This window comes from Arctopsyche grandis, chromosome 12 (assembly GCF_051622035.1).
Source record: "Arctopsyche grandis isolate Sample6627 chromosome 12, ASM5162203v2, whole genome shotgun sequence".
Classification (NCBI taxonomy): domain Eukaryota; kingdom Metazoa; phylum Arthropoda; class Insecta; order Trichoptera; family Hydropsychidae; genus Arctopsyche; species Arctopsyche grandis.
Genome location: NC_135366.1, coordinates 4,418,958 through 4,442,545, shown reverse-complemented (window position 1 = coordinate 4,442,545; position 23,588 = coordinate 4,418,958). Strand labels below are relative to the sequence as shown.

Genomic DNA, 23,588 nt, shown 5'->3' with positions numbered 1-23,588 from the left:
TTTCCCTTTGAGAGTGCATGTATTGAATATATGTATGTACATATGTTATGTTTGGATGCAATGCTACTGGTGTTTATTTTCGAAGAATTTCCCGTCGAGTAATATAATTCCGGCTTCCGGTTCCGGATTTTCATCTCGATTCCGGCTTTTGATCTTAATTCTCGGCTGCCGTAATCCGATTCGGAGAAACATGCAGTTGGAGATGGCAAATAGTAATGCAAACATATTTCATGCTTGCTATACGAAATGTAGTGACAACTCATTTTACATCTAATTTATAATTTACGAGTATAATTAACGGTTTAAATATTTATTCAAATTACGTTATTAATAAAATATAAAATATTTTATAAAGTATATATAAAGCTAAAATGACTTTACGCGTAAGAAAACATGTATGAAAAATTTTATGCAGATTCTTTGAACCGATTTTGTACATATTACGTATGTATACATATGTATATCATTATTTATTATGTATATGATGTACAGGTATTTTTACACACAAAAATAACATTAGATTTATTAAAAAAATAATCATTTATATATTGATATTTTAAATCATATAAAAATTGTAATTTGGAATATTCAAAAATTATATGTCGATTACACTGAGCAACAAAAAAAAATTTACCGGAGCGGAGACTAATAAATCTAAGTTTGAACCACTAAATTCGAATATGACGATGATTTTTGTTGGTTTTGTCTTGGTTATGAGAAATATGCGTTTAAAAAAATGGGCAATTTATACAGATTTTCGGCTTTTGCAGTATTTAAGGAAAATAATGTGGAAAACAAAAGTATATTTTTGACTTAAAAAATTCGATAGATAACTAGTTATACATATTTTAAAGCAATCAATAGAAAAAACATGTCAAATATTGATTCCTATACTCACATTTAGCACCGCAATACTAGATTTTGAGTTAAAGACTGCCAAAGGCAAAAATATTTTATATCTTTCAAAAAGCTTATATCTCATAAACAAGAAGTCAACAAAAACCATTGTCATATTCGAATTTAATGGGTCAAACTTAGAAAAGGTTAATTATCCTCCGCTCGGGTAAGTAAGAAACGCAATTTTTTGTTGCTCAGTCTAATAAATAATAGTGTAATTACTATTTTTGAAAAACATTCATTAATAAAATAGGATTCAGTTTACATCATGCATTATAATGTACATTTGCTTGGAAAAATATATTTTTGGTCATTAAATAAAATAATAAATAAATAATATCAAAACTTTCATCGGTAGTTTACATTTGTAAGCACATAAATATATTGAAAATGTGAATCATATTGTATTTTTTTCATATTTAAATGGAACATAATATGTACGCAAAATCTGTCAGTCAAATATTCAATTATTATTGTACGTAAATATGACGTAATTAAAAATGCATAAATAATGAAAAAATATAAACAAAAATGTCAATAGAATTATATTAAAATAAAAAATAAATAAATTGTCGGAATTTATTATGAATTTATCGGCATGCGAAAGTTATCTCGAAAGTTGCACTGTCAGCGCGCGGAAATCCAACGTTCGGATCGATGTTTTCCACTACTTTTTTCAGCCGTGCACAACTTTCGGGACACTGTAATAAGCAAACAAAGACTTACGGGATTTTCTGTTATAACGTTGGGACTCTTTATGACTGCTTCATACCACAAGAGCCATAACGTGTTGTTGGCGGCGAACGATCCGAACAAGTTCATATGCAGAGTTATACGAGCGCACCTCAACGATCTGCAATTTAAAATTCTACATCAAAAATTAAAATAATTAACATTTATATTTGAATAAATACAAACAAATGATAAGTTTTCACATAACCCAATCAAAAAAAAATAACAAAAATAATAAATTCAATACTAAACGTGACGTCAAAGTAACCCACTGCAAACATACTCACTATGAACATTAGTGAACATCAATTTTCAGTAGTGTTTTTTTCAGTAGCCGAATTACATTAACGATAAAAAACTTAATATTGGATAATCTAATGGTTCATTTAACGCGATAATTCCCATCGACACGTTGATGGATGGTTTCGCCCCACAGATTCCCCTAGCGGTGTTCGTATCCGTGTCAAAATGAGTTATGATACTTCAAAGAATAATCCTATGATATATAATATTTTACCTGAAATAAGTGAGCAGACATAGTGATAGTAGGAGAGCTATCAGTGATATCGAATATCCAGCTTCATAGACCGTGACCACCGATTGTCTCATCTGAAAAACATGAAAATTCACACTGTAAAGGCTACTGTAAATTAACCGATGGGAAAATTAGGTCAATGACTGTCCATTTATCGTGGTTTGGTATTGATTCTGTCGAATAGAATATAAAGCTTTTGAAGCTTGAGGACTGTGTAAACTTGAAACAAGCATCTGCTATCTCTCTGTAACGTGATTCAAACGAGTAAATTGGTACTTATCGAACGATTTGAATAGTACAATTACAAGTACAATTTTGTATCATTTTATTATTGAGTAGCATTTATTTTTCATCTCGGTGGTTATTCAATCAAAATCAATGAATACGAATGCTAAAGTTACTTTACAATAAATAAATGACGTTTACAAACGGAGAAGCTTCCAACGAACTAATGTTTTGTGATTAGATTTTAATAGAATTTAGAATAGTTTGAGTCGTTCTATTTAAATAAAATATTTTGTACAATGCTAATTAATGAAATACATCACATTAAAACTACTCTAAAGTGTTTAAAATATGATAAATCATGTTTGATTTTAACCCTTTGTCCGCGTTTACTTACGCTGCTCTCCAGTTTTAAACCACAAATATACATATATAGTAATATTTATTCAAGTGATCAAATATGGCAATTGACAATTGAAGTATTATTTTATATATTGAATCACGCCTCAATTATTTTTTTGATCAATGAATCACGCTATCCACGCTATTGGCATTTCGAGCATGACGTCAATAGCGGTCATTCACGGGAAAAGGGTACAACTTATGTATTTGGATATAAGCAGTCAGGTGAGTCAGCGTTTTAGATGATTATGATAGATGTCTCTATGATGCTAAAATTATTCTAAAAATGGTATATAGATTTTTGTGATTGGCCAGGAAGGCGTATTGGGGTTTACCTGTTAGGCCTTCTTGGTATATATAAATGTATGTAAAAATAACAAAGTAAAATAACACAAATATGGAAATTTTCATATACACTTGACTAAAAATCTTATACTATAATAAAGTATGATTGTATGTATGATAAAATAAAATTGCATTATTCATAACAAAATCTAATTTCAAATACTTAATATTAAAATATCCTAAATTATTTTGAGCTAATTTTAAACTAGACAATATCACATTGAAATAAATTATAACGATAACACTTTTCGACAAATGACGATTTTTTTTTGGTTCAGAGATGAGATATGACTTTTCTTATAGATTTATGCCCAGTGAACACAAATCTGGTAATAAAAAATGTTGACTGGCTCGAGATTCGTAGATATATGTGTTTTTTAAATGGCACGATTTTTCTATATCTTGGTGTTGTTCGGTCGATGTCTCAAAATCTGTCAATTTCCTGTTCAAAGTGAATATTGGAATCTATAGTCGGCTATTTTATCTTTCATTTGTAGTACTTTTCAGTTTTCAAATCTCTCTAAGTAGTTGTCCAGTTCAAATCAAAAGTCAAAAGTATGTATTTTCACTTGGGATTTTTTCCCAATGTTAATACTATTTTATATTGAGTTTTTTTTATTGAAACATGTTTATTGGGATAGTGTTCTGGCCACGCTATTTTTGTTTGTTTACTGGGCGTAGATCTATAAGAAAAGTCATATCTCGTCTGTGAACCATTTTTCGTGTCGAACAGTGTACTATAATAATAGGATGCGGTGCATCCGCTCTAAAATCGCCAGACAAATTGAACGACAGATTAACGGACGGCTGCTTTAAATTCAATTCTCATCTTCTCGAATGATAGATTGCACATCAGATGACGGGTAACCTTTCAATGTGCACAGATGCAATTATTAAAATGGTAATTATTAAAATTGAGTTGGATCTTTCAGGCGAGTTTAATAAGGTAAGATTCGATAAGTTCCAAATCTTGCCTTATTAAACTCGCCAGAAAGATCCAACTCAATTTTAATAATTGCATCTGTACACATCGAAAGGTTACTCGTCATCTGATGTGCAATCTATCATTCGAGAAAAAGAGAATTACGTTTAAAGCTGCCGTTCTGTTAATCTGGCGATTTTAGAGCGGATGCACCAAACCCATAATGATACCATAGTGTGGAAAAATATAAACAAATATACTTTTTTATACTAACTTTATATGTAGTAATATTGTTTCAAATGTAAAACTATATTTAATGTATAATTATGCGCAATTCATTGTCACCAAACAACACTATAACTAAATGCTATAAAAAATCAAAAATAATATAATATAAATATATTAAAATTGTGTTTCAAATGAAAGATAAATTGTGTAAACATTAAATTATATATGCTAAAAATGCGCAAAGGCATTCGCATATTTAATCCGACCGCGCTTAAAAATACTTGCATACGAAATATTCCACTCGGGCTGGAATTTCGAAATATTCCAAAGGGAATTTTACAATTATAATATACTTATATATACAAAAATATAAGAGAAAATTACCGAGAGATCGTCTACGTTGACGCAGGTGGTGTAGTTGGACCATTCTTTGTTGGAAACTGGATGCCTGAACCAAGTACCGTTCGCTTCGCAATCTTTATGAGCCAAACCTGAAAAACAAACACACTCAATATCATACTAAAAAGATCCAATTATCAGATACAAACACACAATTCCAATTAAATACTACAGTATATTGTATAGCTAGAGATGAGATCCTCCCAGCTATGTGTAATAGATTAATTGCAACAGATTAGTTTAACAGCCCTGGTTGTAAATTATACAGTTCGTTTGGTAATTTACAACAAATTATACAAGTGTACAGTGCTATTCAGGTAATTTGACTTTCAGAGCTCGAATCAAATTGAACTATTTAGTGCCAGGTAATTATTCAAGCCCTCATTGGTACGTAAGTATGCATGTACGTACATGCACACGCGATACATGCAATTTTACATTCGATTAACTGAATTTACGATTAATCGATTACCCTTTAGCCGTTCGATTAACATGCATTCAAAGACAAATCTAAATCGGTTGTAAATTGAACTCATCCCGTATTTAAAAGAGATGGAAATCGACTTGTACTTATGTGGAATTTTGTTCCATTTCGAATTTCAATGTTTCGATTATTTAAACGCATCGAAATGTACATTTGATGCAGCCGTATGTAATATACGTATTTGGCGATTCGATTGACTTGAATCAGTAAATAAGTATAGCGTATATGTTTACAAATTAAACCTAAACTAGAATACGCTTTTAGCATATGGAATCGTCATTTTAAAAAATATATTACGTGTATCGAAAGGGTTCAAAGGAGAATTGCAAAGATTACTTCTGAACTTAATCCACTTTCTTATAACGAAAGATTCAAAAGAATGAATCTCACTACACCTGGAGACGAGAAGAATAAGAGGCGACTTAATCGAAGTATTTAAAACACTAAACAATCATTATAAATGTCAAATGTCCAATCTTATTACATTCAACGAAAACACTCACCTCAGAGGTCACTGGCTTAGACTCCAAAAAGAAAAATCTAATAAATTGATTAGAGATTCCTTCTTTTCAAACAGAGTGGTTTCAGTTTGGAATAGTCTTCCCAATGATATTGTAATTTCTGACAACCTTAATATTTTTAAGAATAAGCTTGATGTATTTCTTAAACGTAAAGGATTTCTGTAATTCTTCTTTCCCAATATCTTATTTCTGTTTCTTGTTTACTTTTTTTTCTCTCTTTATTTTTTTATTTTTATTTTAATATTGTCATTTTGAATGTATTTTACTTTTTTCTCATTTAATTTACAAATGTGTATAAATTGATATAATATGTTTAAATCAAACCCCTTGGATCTAGCGGATTTGCCGCCACTCCTAAGTATGTTAAATAAATAAAAAAAAAAATCGGGTAAAATTATTTTACCAGGTTGGTTATTAAATATTTTTTTGGATCAAAATGACATTCTATAAAATTAGGAAGTCGCTGATGTGTTTTCAGCTCAGAAAAGTCATATCATTCTGCGTAATATTACAATTGAACTTAACTTGTCAATTCAGGAAACAAATAAAAATAAACTAACGATTTAATTTAAATACTTACCATTACATAGCAATATACTGATCGATCGATATATTTATACTATATTAAACTTAGAAAGACACTGGTGTGTTTTCAGCTTCAAAAAATCATTTCATTGTGCATAATAGTACAATCGAACCTAATTTTTCAAATTAGGAAACAAATATAAAAAAAACTGACCATTTAAAACGCTAAATAAAAAAAAATACTAATCGATCGATATATTCATACTACATTGTAACTGACTATTTATTACAACTATTAACTTATTTTCTTCTAATCAAACTGAACTGGCTGGACATTTAATTTACTGATTATTTTATTTACCATTTTGGATACATCGAAATAGTCAATTCATAAAATCACAAAGTTTCTGATGTGTTTTCTGCTTCGAAAAATCATTTAATTATGCGTAAGAGGACAATAAAACTTTACATATCAAATTAACAACCGATTGTCAAAATAAAGCAACAATTTAAATTTAAATACTAAACGTTAAGAGTACTGACCGATCGATTTATGCATGTATGTATATACGTCATCATTTATGTATATAAATCACCACCCAGTACTGACCGTTTTGTACATATATTGATGCAAATGTGCTGACAGTATATTTTATTTACCATTTTGTATTCATCAAAATGGCTATTCACTAAAGTAAGTAAGTCGCTGATGCATTTTCAGCTTCGAAAAATCATTTCATTGTATATAGCACACTTTAACTTAATAATGTCAAATAAGAAACTGCCTGTCAAAATCAACTGATAACTTATTTAAAATACTCATCGTTATACATGTATAAATTACTGACCGTATTTTCTGTGGACTTAAATATATTGATCGTATATTTTATTTACTGATCTTAAAATCATCTAAATATATATTAATTCACATATTAAATGTGATAAATATAAATATTTATCTATGAAACATACATATTCCTTCTCAAGGTCTCTTTCCCTTATTGAGTTCGCTTATAGCCTTCGGAACTATCAGTTAACACGAACTGACTCAACTGTTGATCTTGGTATACTGCTTAGGAGTGACTCCAAATTTTCGACTCATATTTCTGATATGTACTGAAGTGCTACCAAAATGCTTGGATTTGTTTTGCGCAATTCTCACTACTTCCAAGATCCAAGATTAATGGAGTTACTTTATTGTTCGCTTGTCCGGAGCATATTGGAGTTTGGGTCTGAAATTTGTAAATTAAATTCTCTCTCTTGATAGAAAGAATTTATAAATAAAAATATTACCCCTATTTATTCCCCACTGCCTTTTTACAAGGTATGCTAGGCTTTGACTCACTATCTTCGAGAAGAATTATTGCCATTTCCAAATATTTATTTGGAGTATTAAAGGCAAGAATCGACAACAAATTTTCGGCGCTTGAATGCGGTAGAGCTTTGCGTCATCATTTACTTTTCCATCCTCTTCCTGCGAAACGTCTGCTTTCAATAACTCGTCTCTTGTAAAGGCTATCCAGTTCCTTAATGTGATTGATGAGCATTTGGACCTGTTTAATTGTCATCTTGATGAGCTGGTTAGGTTCTTGAGATTCAACACGAGACTATTTGAATGAGATGAATGATTGGAATTTTTTTTGTTTTTTTTTTGTTATTTTCTTTCTTTTATTTTGTAAAACTAATGTGACGCTTTGGGGCAACCTGTCAGGTCACTGGTCATTTTATTGTTATTATTATAAATAATAAATTAAATAAATAGATTTAAATATTATATATTGCGTCATACTTAAGTATCCATACTACATTTATATTGTATAAAAAAATATTTTTAATACAAAAAATCATTCAAAATACACTAGGTTATAAATGGAAATAAAACCTAAGGCATTTTTAAGATGATATATGTGTTTTAAAATATTAAGTATGTCCGTCATATGTGGAAAAACTGCATTGAATTACAATTAAAGAATTATATCTGTGTATTTTATACGTAATTTCATGCTCTTCTGGAGCGGAAGCATACCTAGTAGATCAAAGCGACTGAAATAATTAACAACTGAATGCGCTCGTATCGTTCAAGTTCCATATAAATTATATATATATATTTATATATATATATATATATATATATATATATATATATATATATATATATATATATATATATATATATATATATATATATATATATATATATATATATATATATATATATATATATATATATATATATATATATATAGAAATAAACCATGCATTATATAATGCATACATATGTATATGCGAATGTTTGCATATCCGATCAACGATTGTTCCGTTTAAATTCCATTAGTCACATACTATATAGGATTATGCAAATCACAGTGTAAACTCATTATGTTTCATTTGTATATTAATCAGATGAAAAACAGCCCATCATATTTAATTAAGCAATTAATTATTTATGGTGTGACAGAAATGCTTCGTTTTTTGGTGTTTTTTTCTTTGTCTTGAAAACAACCCTAGTAATATTTTACAAATACAATAATAAGCCGAAATCTAGTAGGTCGATCAATCACTTTTATAAAAAAACTTATCAAGATTTGCGACAACAGCTTTTCATTGAAATAAAATTATTATATTTAAACGAATTCGTGATTCTCGGAAGCGGACGTGTTAAAGTCGGAAAATTCATTTATCACGCGTATTTGTTTTTCCGCATTAGGCGTCGCTCTCACTTTTCAATTCCACCGTTTTTTCTTTTGATATTTTCCACCCTGCTGATATTTTAATACAACGTAATACGAAAGCGATAATATCACGCCTTTTATTACATTACAGTCAACATGAAAAACGATTTTTTTTTTCAATTACATACCGAACTAGCTCGAGTGCCCGACTTCAAACGAATAATGGCATTATAATTGGATTTATAAACATACGTATATGTGTATACATATTCAGGGTGTTATGAAGCTAAGTGCAAAGCCTTAAAAGATTGATAGCTGATATCATTTAGAACACATATTATTTTTAAATATTTTTAGTAAAAACATCAAAATATAACAGGAAGAGATGAAACTCAAAATTACCACCACGGTAGTGAGAAAAAAGATTCTAGCATGCATTATAAATCGGCATTTGAACATTAAATAATTTTAACAAAAATTTTTGGCAGTTTTTGTAAGTATTCGATACTGTAAAAGTATCGTTAGGCGAGGGGCTACTAATTAGGGTTGTGGAAAACCGCAAAATGGGAATTTAATTAACTCGCCGTGCTTGCTGCTTGCTATTTGCCGCTTGATGCTTTCACTTCACGCTCAGTTACTTTGGCCCTCGACGCGGATGAAATTACCGAAATTGATAATCAATCACGAACGATGCTATCCCCCTTTAATTATAATAGAAGGTTCGAGCTCTCACTAACTGAACGTATTCATTGCGGACGTCAATCGCCAGGACCCAGCCTAGGAGAGGACGGATAGGGACTACTTCAGCTTGGAATTTTGACGTAAAGTGGATTGCCTGTATATAAATCTTTGATTGTGATATGGATATGTATGTACGAGTATGTACATATGTACTAATGCGGTGCAAACGATCGAAAAGCGCCAGACAGACTGAACCACAGATTAACGACACGTTTACTTTATGCGTGCGCACTGCTCGCACTTACACTAAGCGAAATCTATCCGAAGTCACGACATACCTACCCTGTATACGTTCTATGCTTCTGATACTTTAGTTCCGAATTTTTCCTTATTAAATTATTAAAAACTCACCAGAAAGATCCAACTCAATTTTAATAATTGCATCTGTGCACATTGAAAGGTTACTCGTCATCTGATGTGCAATTTTTCATTCGTGAAGTCGAGAATTGCGTTTAAAGCAGCCATCCAGTTAATATGTGGTTCAATCTGTCTGGCGCTTTTCGATCGTTTGCACCAAACCCATATGTACCTATCAGTGGCGTGTGGAACCAGAGGATGCTGTCCAAAACACGATCAGTTTATTTCTTAATTTTATTTTATTCTTCCAAACATTGTCATATTTATATTTATTAAAATGTATTTTATATGTTTTAGTTTTTGAATGAATATTCAATATTGATGTGGGTTTTGGGCTCTTAACAATGATCTCTTTTTTTCATTATATGGTAGAGAAGCAAATGTCCTTTTTAGGACATTTTTAACTAAACAATTGCAATAATTATTATTAAAAACGGCGATAAATCCACTTGCATTGTTACTATGGCTATTTATATTTAGGGCCATAATAAATAATAATTTAGGACGTAATAAATTATAATAAAATAATAAAAGTAAATAACTTAGGACGTAACGTATGAAATATCAATCAACGAATCAAGCAAAAGTCCATACATAAAAAAGCGAATCAAATTCATACATACGCAAAAGGGGGTTTTGTTGCATCCGCTCTAAAATCGCCAGATTAATAGACGGCAGCTTTAAACGTAATTCTCGTTTTCTCGAATGATAGATTGCACATCGGATGACGAGTAACCTTTCGATGTGTACAGATGCAATTATTAAAATTGAGTTGGATCTTTCTGGCGAGTTTAATTAGGCAAGATTCGGAACTTATCGAATCTTGCCTTATTAAACTCGCCTGAAAGATCCAACTCAATTTTAATAATTACCATTTTAATATTTGCATCTGTGCACATCGAAAGGTTACCCGTCATCTGATGTGCAATCTATCATTCGAGAAGATGAGAATTGCATTTAAAGCAGCCGTCCGTTAATCTGTCGTTCAATTTGTCTGGCGATTTTAGAGCGGATGCACCGCATCCGCAATAGGATGTTTTGCTTCCAGAGCAAGTGTCGCGCGAGCGAGACGACTGTAGTCGTCTCACTCATACGCATACGCAAGAGTGACAGCTCACTTGTGCGCATGCGCAAAAGATATGTAGAGAACGTCAGCATCCATTGTAATACATGCTTGATTGCCCCGTTGAAAGCAACGGCCTTTAAACGGGGATTCCCGTTTATGTCAATTTTGGATCATACAAAAGATCGCATATATATCATAATCACGTAATCAAAAATAAATGAAAGAGAAATAAAACTAAGAAATTCAGAAAACAAACGGTATGAAAATATTTCATCCATGGACTAGGACTAGCCACTGGTACCAGGTGTGACCAGTTTCCTTGTGACTAATTTTTGGGTGTGACCAGTTTTCTCGTGACCAATTTTTGGGTGTTACCAGTTTTAGTATGACGGGTGACGACGTGTGACCGATCTAGAGCGACCGGTTATCCTGTTACCGGTTCACATATGACTAGTAGTCCGTTTACCCTAAAATATATATGTATAATCAGGTACTGAATATAACGCATTTATAATTCATACTAGTAAGTAATTTGAATATTTTAATATACAATATATTTTAGAAATAGATATCTTGATATACATATGTATATTTGGTTTCAATTTGAATATGTAGAATAAAGTTAAGTGTGTTTTTATCTTTCGGCTTTATTTATTATTTATAGGCTTGATACTTTTGAAATATATTATATATATATATTATATATATTATATAAATAAGTGTGTTCTTGAAAACTTTTCGGTATCAGAGAGATTTAAAAAAACTTTCGAGAAAAATTCGAAAGAAGAAGAAGAAAAATTCGAGACCATGTAGCTAATCCACTCGAGGCGTATCAAAATAAAACAGTTTCGTTAAAATACAATATCTCACTTCCTATTATTATTCTGAAACAATATATCGACAAAAGTTAACGAACGCAATATTTACTGTAATTTATATAATATGAAAAAAAAAATATATATGAAAAAAAAATTGAAAGCAAACATTTGTTTGTAAAATATATACATTCATGAGATTTTTCAACAAAGGCGGAATATTTTTAAATTTTTTTTAATATTCTACGCATTTTTATTTACAATTTTACGACGTAATAAGCAGCTTAAATAGGTTAACTTTATTTTAAATGCAATTGAATCCCCTGAATCGTATTTAAACTCCGCTCCTATTACGTATAAGAAAATCTAAGTACAACAGGATTTGAAACGGCTAACAAGATACTTTCCTAAGGATTTTCAGTAAGTATTTCGCCTTATGTTATATTATATTATCCTTTGAAGTTTGATACGCCTGTGGCCCTACATATGTATAATAATTTATATCATATAGAATTTAAAAAGGCAATTAAACTAGGGCAAATGCTAAAATTAAACAATTCCTCGATTCGATATTATTACACATAAAACTATCTGTATGTCATATATTATAAAGATTAGATTCTATGTATGAAATTTATGCATTTAAATATACATTTATACAACAGAGAGACTCTTGGTATTTTCAAACGAGTTTCATTACGACAACATTCAGATTATCTTCAGCCGTAAATAACGGAACTACCCTTTTAACCGTAAAACAGTTTGAAAGCAAATTTATGAGCACTGTATTCACCGAACATATATATATATATATGTATATGGTTATGTGGATTATACACGAAATTGCATAGTATAAATCAAATTCATCATTTCATCGCCGAATGCCTACATGCAATGTAAAGGGATATCATCATAATATACGAATCCATATATACTAAAAAATTTGTCGAGTATTTTATTGAACAAAGCAATAGATTCCGAAAAAATACCTATACTAAACATATATTTTTATGTAAATAATACACTGGGTAACAAAAAATCACGTTTTTTACCTACTGGAGCGGAGACTACTCAATCTTTACTAAGTTTGACCCAATAAATTTAAATGACAATATTTTTTGTTGACTAAAAAGGGGCAATTTTTGCAGATTTTAGACATTTGCAGTCTATAATTCAAAATTTAGTATAAAATCATTTACGAATTGATAGTTTAGATAAAACAAAAAATATTGACATACAAAAATAATCCTTATAAACGAGATAAATTAAAAAAAAATGCGAAATTAGCTTACAATATTATGGAAAAAAATGTAATATAAAAAGTATTATTTTGACTTTTAAAATTCGATTGATAATTAATTATAAGTAATTCAAACCAATATAAAATCACAATTAATAGAAAAAAACATCTGAATACTGAATCCAATACTCACTTTTGGCACAGCAATACAGAGCAATATATTTTGAATAAAAGACTGCAAAAGCCAAAAATCTGTAAAAATTGACTATTTTTATAAACGCTCAGACGTTCTCTTAAACGAGAGAAAGCCAACAAAAATCATTGTCATATTCGAATTGAGTGGATCAAACTTAGTAAAGATTTGATAAGTTTCGGTAATTTTTTTGTTGCTCAGTGTAATTAGTCGATTTCGTAATCTAATATTTCGTTAAAAGACATAAAGTACATCCAAAGTCAGTTCTACATATACATGTAATTTTAGTTAAATTTGGTCTAAGAAATTATATTTATTAAATGGGATGTATCTACCAGTTACTACATAGTATGAGCTATTCTTGGTATAATATGTATATATACATACATACTTAAGTTGAAGATTAGATAATTAGATAATAGACAACATGTATTAATTTTTGATAATTTGGCCTTTTCGAATATATTTTTTTTTTTTTATTTTTACATATATACCAGGAAGGCCTTACAGGAAAATCCCAATGCGCCTTCCTGGCCAATTACAAATACAAATGCAGCATTTTTTTATTATAAGTCGTTGAATTGCGAGACACTGAAAAAACTCGCAAATTAACGAGACATCTATGAATTGTACATAAATTTTTATTGTACATCCATCAAATTTCAAATAGTGGTGACATAGTAGGTAGGAAGGATTTTTAGCCAATTTTTTTTCCGGGAACCGTTTCAACAATGAAATCAGAGAAAATTGGCAAACTCTGATAGGAAACGATCAATCTGGAGTCACAAATCCAGGTCTGACCAACAGCATACTCTGAAAAATTCATTTTCATTCAGGGATAGAACCCGGCACCTTCTTGACGGTAAGCAGAAGCTTAACGTCCGAGCTATGCTGCTGGCTATGTATAGATATACTCAATCTTGCAACAGAATTAATTATGTAAATACAGACAATAAAGTGAATGAATTTGTATGACGAAGTAATCGACACTTCTGAAGCAAATTTACACCTTGCTAAATGAAAATCATGTATTAAATTCTACTCAAATAATTCTATACAGTGTTGCAATGTAAATGATTAATAATTTTTCCAATATTCTTTTGGAAAATTTTAAAGAAAACATTGTTTTTATAATGGAAAGATTCACAATACAACAAAATTTGAATATGAGCGAGGGCATTTTCAATGATTTTTTTAAACCAAAGATTTTCTAAATATATCAAAAGGTGTTGTATTAATACAACATACATACACTCTAGTATATTTTTTCATAAGTCATCATTTTCCAATAACCAGGATGTGGCAACCCTATTAATACAAAGTGCGTCTACATATGTGCGTGTTTTCAATGGCTAAAACAATACAGACGTTTACTTATACATCGATATTTATATCGAATATATATTATATATGTTTGGTACATTGTCTAGCCCTCTATGAACAATACCCCATCCGTTTAGCGTGTTGACAGACATCCGCCATTGTGTTCGTATTATATTATCGTATCATCACGCAATTCTCTCCACACGAGCGAAATCAATGGCACACAATCGATGATGGGGTTAAATGTGCGTCGATATCGGGCCGGAGCAAATATTTGCCCAAAGTATGATAACGAACTTGAGATGAAATAACAACACTCGAAAATCAATCATGTTGGCCGCTTAATTTGTTCGAGCATTCCGTATGATATATCACATAGGAATATTCATTTTTAAAGTAGAACAAATTTGATTTTAATTTGTGTGAAGTTTGCAGCAATACTAAATCGTACAGTGATAACGATTTCTTTGAAAATTATTGACCTTTTTCCTGCACTGCTGGGAAATTCGACGAATCGATATGATGACAACTTGTATACATACGTCGCTAAATGATAACAGCCGGCGTTGCTCGGAAAAGCGGGGTATTATTGAGCTTCACCCCACGTTAGTCGAACTGATGAGAGTTCAGAAGAAATATTTTGCTTGTGAGATTTTATATGAGTGCCTGTCGATTCCAGGTAATATGTAAGCAATTGCCCAGCGTTGCTCAGGAATTTTTATAGATAATTTTTCTGATATCTAGCTCTAAGCCCTTCCTTAACACGTCTATATATATATACATATATACTATGAGATGGTTAGCCAAATTTTGTGGTTCTATATCGCAAATTGTGGATTTGAATAGCACAATTTCCCGGCGTTGCCTTTTAAAAACACAACTGCCCAGCGTTGCTCCGGTTTTTATGTATGAGAGACTTTTGACCCAGGAGTTTAAGCTCTACCGAAAATCATCTACGACATATAATATAATCACTTAGTTTAGTGACTCTATATACATATGTATGTATATTTAAAACTATGGAATTACATAGATGGATAAAAAAACTAGCCCGGCGTCGACAGGAACTTGTCGTATGGAAGTCTTCCAATCTTAGACTTAGAACCGTTCCAAAACACAGTAAGATAGCGTACCATGAGATATTTTACTTAATTTGGTTGTTCTATATATATGAATGCATATTGCAAACTGTGCTTGAATAGTGAAAAAATACAATTAACCAGCGTTTCTCGGAGGTTTTTGTATGAGAAACTTTTAACCCAGGAGTTCAAGCTCTACCAAAACTTGTCTACGATATATAATACACTTAATTTGGTGACTCTACATATGTTTGTACATTAGCTAACACTAACCCGGCGTTAACAGGGAATTTTCGTATGGAAGTTCTCCAATCTTGGACTCAGAACCGTTCCAAAATACAGAAAGATAGTGTACTATGAGACGGTTTTCTAAATTTGGTTGCTCTATATGTAAATATGAATGCATATTTTAAACTGTGGGCTTGAATAGTGAAAAAACACAATAACCCGGCATTGCTTGGGACTTTTAACCCAGGAGTTCAAGCTCTACCAAAACTCGTTTATGATGTGTAATACACTTAATTTGGTGACTGGAAAAGACTTCGATAATGGTTTGATGTAGTTTATTGAAATGTAAAATTTGCACGTGGTGGGCCAGCGGAGCGTACGGAACACAAGCTGTCCGTACGCCGTCTACTCGATGACTCTGTCGACCGTCGCGTATTTCCGCTTGGGCCGACACTAATGCCAACTCGTCAATAATGCCAATCGACAATCAGTTAATAAGACTGTTTGCCACACGTCATTACAAAAGTCGGAACATAGTCCCACATAGGAAAACTGTTGAACAATACAGTTATTCTACAGAGTTACAGCATTACTGACGAGTCGTTTACAATAAATCATAGCTCTTCAAATAATTAAATAGAGGGTGAATAATGAAACCTTTGCCTCATCCAGTGTGAGGATAAAATCAATTTATTGGTTCAGTAATATTTCAACTTATAGATATACCTCTGGTGAATGTTGTTTCTATTTACATTAAAATTTTTGAAATCTCCTTTGAAGCTGTGAATAAGCATTACAAGATAAGTTTACTTTAAAGAAGAGAGAGTGGACTGTATATGGTTTAAAACTTAAGCATTCCTCATCTTGATGTTAACTTAGACAATACAATGTTGACACTATTACAGTAGTCAATACAGATCAGCTATTACCGATCAACTTAACTTGATTAGTGAGTGTAATGCTCCTAAGTTAACTTGATTTCATCAATAAGTAACACAAACATTGCTAAATTAAAAGTAAATTGGAAATTCATTCATTCATTCCTACAAGCAGGAAATGAAAGTGAACTATGATTATAGATGTCTCTACGTTAAACATTGAAATGTTCAGTATTATAATATTTACTTATTCTATGATTCACATAAATACTATAAACAGTAAGAGTTAACTTATGTTTTCATAACAAGAAACATAAGACCTGCGGATGACTCCCGGCAAGTTATAATTAAGTAGACATGAAATAATTTAAGATGCTCCATTAAGTGTGGCTTGGAGACTAACATTAACAAATCATGAATCTAATTTTAACTGTCAAATTTGAACAGTTTATTTTAAATTTTTAAATTTAAATTTTTATTTTAAACTCGGATATAATCCTTCCGAGTGATGACATGAGACAAGTCTTATATTATAAAGACAAAATGATTAGATTAAATTCGGAGATATATACTGCCGAATGTTAAAATGAAAATAGCTTAAATTATACACACAACACAATTAAAGTGAATTACGGAGTACTACTATTAACATTGAATGATTTAAACTCATGATTACATCTAATAAATAATATGAGTTAGGGGTAGTGTCTTCGGGTTAAACTAAGCTACCGAAGTTGACGGAATTGAAGCTGCTGTTTCTCCTCCCTCTTGCTGATCTTCCTTCCTGTCAAGTGGTCCTTGTGGTAGAATCGGCAATGGCGCTACTAGATGACTGGACCGACGAAACTCTCCGCTGGCAGTAAAGACGTCGACGACTCGAACTCTGCCATCTGGTCCGGGATACAATTTAGTGACTCGACCCAAGACCCATCGGGTTGGCAGCATGTGTTTCTCCTTTAACAGGACCATTTGACCCACACTCCGATTGTTGCTCGAGTCCTTCTTCCATTTGTGTCGTAACTGCAAAGAATGTAAATATTCCGCCGACCAACGTTTCCAAAATGCTGCTGTGGTCAATTGTATCTGAAGCAGATTGGCATGGACATTAGTGTTATATTTAACCTCCATTGGAAGAGCGAGTAAGGATCTGCCAATTAAGAAATGTCCAGGTGTGAGGGGTAAAAGGTCTAGTGGATCCGAAGACAAGGGACTAAGAGGACGGGAATTCATGCAAGCTTCTATTTGAGTCAATACCGTACAAAATGATTCGAAATTTAAGGTGGTGGCCTTTAACACCTTGTTTAAATGAATCTTCATGGATTTAACCGCTGCTTCCCACAGCCCTCCCATGTGAGGCGCCCTTGGCGGGTTAAACTTCCAACGAATCCCTTCGGAGGCTACATACCGTAGTAGCTTCTCCTCATGAGGACGTTCGTAAATTAATTTTACTAAATTAACGAGTTCACGACTTGCACCGACAAAATTAGTAGCATTGTCGGAATATATCGTATTGGGCCTGCCACGTCTGGCTACGAATCTTCTTAAACAATTTAAGAAATTTGAACTCGTTAAGTCTCCGACAAGTTCCAAGTGAACTGCCTTACTGGAAAAACACACAAAGACACAAACGTAACCCTCAATTATCTTAGAATTCTTATTGCAACCACTCTTCACAGGAAAAGGTCCTGCGAAGTCTATCCCCACATGACTGAAAGGAAAATTCGCAGTGGTACGTTCAAGCGGGAGCAATCCCATTAATCTATTGTGTGACAGTGGTTTATTTCTGAAACAAATGACACATGAACGCACCACTCCTTTGACAGTATTATGTCCGGCCAATGGCCAATAGGTCTGCCGCAATAACGACAGTAAGGCTTGAGTACCCAAGTGAATATATTTCAAGTGCGCATCTCGGACAATCATGTGTGTAAGTTTATGCTTATTTGACAAGATAATGGGTGACGTTGATAGAGTTGTTCCCAGAGGAAGTCTACTTCCAACACAAATTAAATTCTCGTGGAATAGAGGGGACAATTTAGCTAATTTACTGCTACTGGGAATTGGATGTCCCTTGCTCAGCAAACGATATTCCAATGGAAATGATTCCATTTGCGATAACCTTATCAAATTATTTAAAGCATCTTTTAATTCTAAAGCGGACGGTTCGTTATTTTCTTTAACGTTTAATTGTTTATTCCTTAGTGGCCGACGAACATATGATAAAACTCGAAGGAGTCTTGGAAGATGAGAATGTTTATCTATCCAATTATTTTCCCTCACAAGGGTAGCGTTAGTGACTACCCTTCTCTCTGGAAGATCTATTGTGATCTCAGGAGGTCTTCGAGGCCATCGTGATTCGTCTAATTTCAACCAACTAGGGCCGTCCCACCATAACGAATTATGATTTAATTCTGATGGTTGAGTCCCTCGAGAAATTAAATCTGCTGGATTGTCTGTAGAGGAGACATGGTACCACTCAATGGGTTGAGATATTGATTGGATTTCGGCCACTCGATTGGCAACGAAGGTGGTCCATTTACATGACTCTCCTCTAATCCAATGCAATGCGACGGTTGAATCCGTCCAATAATATTTTTCATTAATATGAATTGTTAATTGGTCTATTGTTGACTTCATTAACTTTGATAATAACATAGCGGAGCACAGCTCTAAACGCGGAATAGTTACAAAACTGAGCGGAGCGACTCTCGAACGAGAACACACAAGATGACATTTGGAATTTCCCAATTGATCAGTACATTTTACATAAATACAAGCACCATAAGCTTTCTCGGATGCGTCACAAAATCCGTGTGCCTGTATATTAATGACATTATTTAGTATTATCAATCTAGGAATTTTATAAAGTTTCATGACTGTATTGGATAATTGACAATCTTTCCATTTTTTGAAGATTGTCTGAGGAATGAATTCATCCCAACCAATGGTTTGTTGCCAGACAGATTGCATTAATATCTTATAATTAATTAACAATGGAGATAATAGTCCTAATGGGTCGAAGATCTGACTAATTACTGATAAAAAGTTTCTTTTTGTTATATTTTCAGTCTCGACTTCGGTTTGAACCTTAAATACAAAAACGTCTTCCCGCGGTTTCCAAAATAAACCTAAAGTTTTGTGTGATTCGTTAGAGAAGTTAAAATCTGAACAATCGTCAGCTTTAACATCCGTGATTATATCGGAGTTGTTCGATGTCCATTTGCTTAAGGGCATACCGGCTGATAATAATATGGTTTCCAGTTGAACCTTTAATAATTTACCAGCTTCAATAGTATTAGTTCCCGTGAGCAAATCGTCAACATAAAAATCACGTTCGATCACTTTACTAGCGATGGGATATTTGTTTCTATTCTCCTCTGCTAACTGATTTAGACATCTAGTAGCTAAAAATGGGGCTGAAGCAGTTCCGAATGTTACTGTATTAAGTTTGTAATGCTTGAATTTACTCTGGGGATCTGTTCGCCAAATGATTCGTTGTACATTTTTATTTTTCTCTGCTATTTGAATCTGTCGGTACATCTGCTTAATATCCGCAGTAATCACGTATTTATGGAGTCGAAAGTTGAGTAGTAAACTTAACAAATCTGATTGGACACTAGGTCCCACCATCAAAATATTATTTAGTGAGATATTGGACGTTGTCTTTGCGGACGCATCAAAAACTACACGATATTTAGTGGTAAGGCTAGACTCCTTAACCACGACGTGATGAGGTAAATAACAATGAACCTCATGTGCCTCCGGGGGTTCACACTCTGACATATGTCCTAAATTTATGTACTCTTCTAAAACTTTATTGTATTCCATTTTTAAATTATTATTGGCTAAAAAACGTCTTTCCAAAGTTTTGTGTCTTTTCTCCGCAATGTGCAATGAACTTCCTAATACTACCGGGGAATTTTTATATGGTAAAGCTACACAAAATCTACCGTTTTTATCTCGTGATGTGTGTGCTTGGAAATGTTCCTCACATCTTTTCTCCTCAAGAGATTGATGTTTTACCATAGGAACCTGGTCGATCATCCAAAAGTTTTGAATGTGACTGTCTAATTGACTTAAGCCTATGTGGCTCTTCCCTGGAGCATTATTTACTTCGGGATATGGACCAACTATTGTCCATCCGAATTCGGTATCCTTTAAGATAGGCATACCTTTTCCTAACTGGATGGTTCCTGCTTTCATAGCATGAACGCAAATCTCGGCGCCGAGCAATAAATCGATTGGCGTCGGTTTATTCCAAAGGGGATCTGATAACTTGATTCCCGCTGGTATTGAAATTAACTGTTGATCCAGTTTCACAGTTGGAATTTCGCCAGTAATTTCTGGTAATACCAAACACAACACTTTGGTTGAGTAATTAGTGGTTGAAGACCTTATGGTCACCTTGGTGATGTGACGAATGCTACTTTCTTGATTAGCGATACCTACAATTTTTTGAGAGATTTTCTCTAACTTGAAGTTATTCTTCTTAGCGAAAGATGTGGTAACATAGTTGACTTGTGAGCCGGAATCTAATAATGTGCGACCCTTAACGACCGTTCCATTGGACGTTATAATGTCTACTTGTACCGTGGGTAAAATTATCTCCCTTTGAGAGAAATAAGTAGAATGAGCATTAATTGACTTCCTTCCCGTATTATTTGAACTAAATGTATCGTCCTGATGCAACAAAGTATGATGGTTTTGTTTGCACCTTAAGCAATTATAGTTAGACTTGCAATTTGTTATCTTATGCGATGAATTTAAACATTTAAAACACATGTTATTAGATTTAACGAATTCATTTCTTTCCATACTGGATTTTGCTTTGAATTTATCACATTTGCCTATGAAATGATTATTCCGACAAAATGCACATGCGTTTACCTTACTTGATGGGTTTTTATTCGCGACATGAGTTCTCCTGATTCGTTGACGGTTATGAGGGAATTCTTTCACCGTAATTACCGATGCAGTAGATTGTAATACGTTACATCTATTCTGCAGAAACGTTTCTAACTTCTCGTACGGTGGCATTTCTCTGTCAACCAGAGATGTTTCCCAGTCCTTTAATAAACTAAATGGTAATTTCCTTAGAACTAAACATGTTACCCATGGATCTAAAATTTCTCTCGCGTAACCCAACGATTCAATGTTTTTAATACACACTGTTACCTGATTCAATAGATTTCTCAATTCGATATGTGATTCTCTTGTGATTAATTTTAAGTCACAAAGTGAGTTAATCCTAGTTTTGAGATTAAGTCTTGGTAAATTATATTGCTTGTCTAAAATACTCCAAGCTATTTCGTAATTGTCTGAGCTAATATCTAAACCTGATACAGCTGCCAAAGCGGGACCGCGTAATGATTGATGCAAATATAGTAATTTCGTGACATTCGAATATTCCGTTTTGTTTCCTATTATATTCTTAAAAGCTTGTTGAAACGATTGCCATTCAGATGGATCTCCCTGAAATGTGGGAATGGTTAACGTCGGTAACTTATCTCTAGCAAATTTAATTGTTGCTTGCTCTACCTTCAGTTTACAATCTTGAATGGATTGTCTCTCTAATGCTGCTTTAAGATTTTGAATTGTCATTGTGATTATGTAGAACTCTTCGTCTATTTGATCCGCCTGCTCTATATCTGTGATGTTGTCTAAATACTCATAATGGAGTTTTTGGAGATAGTCGTATGCTTTTTCAATAAATTGATACTGTCCTTCATTTATTTCGGAGATTCTGTCTATTTTCTCCTGTAGTCTTTTAAACGCGCCCGAATACCTTAATTCTATTGACGTCATTGTAACTTCTACTTTATTTTCTTTCGCTAATGTTTTTATCGATTGAGTCTGACTTCGAGTCTGATGTATTCTAGAGCTTGACCTGTCTCTAATAGGTTCTACGTCCCTAGTTGGATTTCGACCTTTATGCGACTGGGAAGTCGAAGCTTCTATTTCCTCGTTTTCAGCACTTGACATTTGTTTCAGAAAGTTGCACTATTTCGTCTCATAAATACAGTTATTCTCTACTATAGCTGTCAATTGAACTATTCGTAGAGATAAGGTAATAATATTCAATGATTCACCGTGAATCTTAATATTCTACTTTAACTATTATCACCAGAATCTATCCAACATATTTTGGAAGAAATAACAACCCTAAATTGGTGGGTGCTTGATTTAAACCACTTTGGGGCTACAAGTCTTGTGATTTATTTTAAATCACCACTGTTTCATCACACATTATGAAACAAAGAGATCTACCGATGTATGAATATGCCGGTATGTACTTGATTTAATCCACTTTGGGGCTACAAGTGTAATTCCACATTTATCGTGGAAGGGGGGGGGGGGGGGAGGGTGTTTCTACACACATTAAGAAACAAAGATCTACCGATATGAATATACCGGTATGTACTTGGTTTAAGCCACTTTGGGGCTACAAGTATAATTCCACATTTATCGTGGAAGGGGGGGGGGGAGGGTGTTTCTACACACATTAAGAAACAAAGATCTACCGATATGAATATACCGGTATGTACTTGGTTTAAGCCACTTTGGGGCTACAAGTATAATTCCACATTTATTGTGGAGGGGGGAGGGGGGAGAAAGTTTCTACACACATTAAGAAACAAAGAGATCTGCCGGTATATGAATATACCGGTATGTACTTGGTTTAAGCCACTTTGGGGCTACAAGTATAATTCGCCACGTGCTTTGCTAATTTTACACTACATCTGATTTTACACTTTTAATACGAAATTCGATGCGACCGATG

The 23,588-nt window shown here is 32.8% G+C and overlaps 1 protein-coding gene across 8 annotated transcripts in view; it reads right to left on the bottom strand.

Moving 5' to 3' along the window:
* Dh31-R (Diuretic hormone 31 Receptor) overlaps window positions 1–23,588 on the bottom strand; it is a 220,007-nt gene that overhangs the window by 35,446 nt on the left and 160,973 nt on the right. For all 8 annotated transcript variants that reach the window (XM_077443479.1, XM_077443476.1, XM_077443478.1 and 5 more), the window contains 3 exons: window positions 4,671–4,777; window positions 2,147–2,238; window positions 1,624–1,750 (listed from right to left, as the gene is read on the bottom strand). In XM_077443479.1, the coding sequence (XP_077299605.1) occupies window positions 1,624–1,750; window positions 2,147–2,238; window positions 4,671–4,777 (326 nt within the window). The remainder of the gene's footprint in view (window positions 1–1,623; window positions 1,751–2,146; window positions 2,239–4,670; window positions 4,778–23,588) is intronic.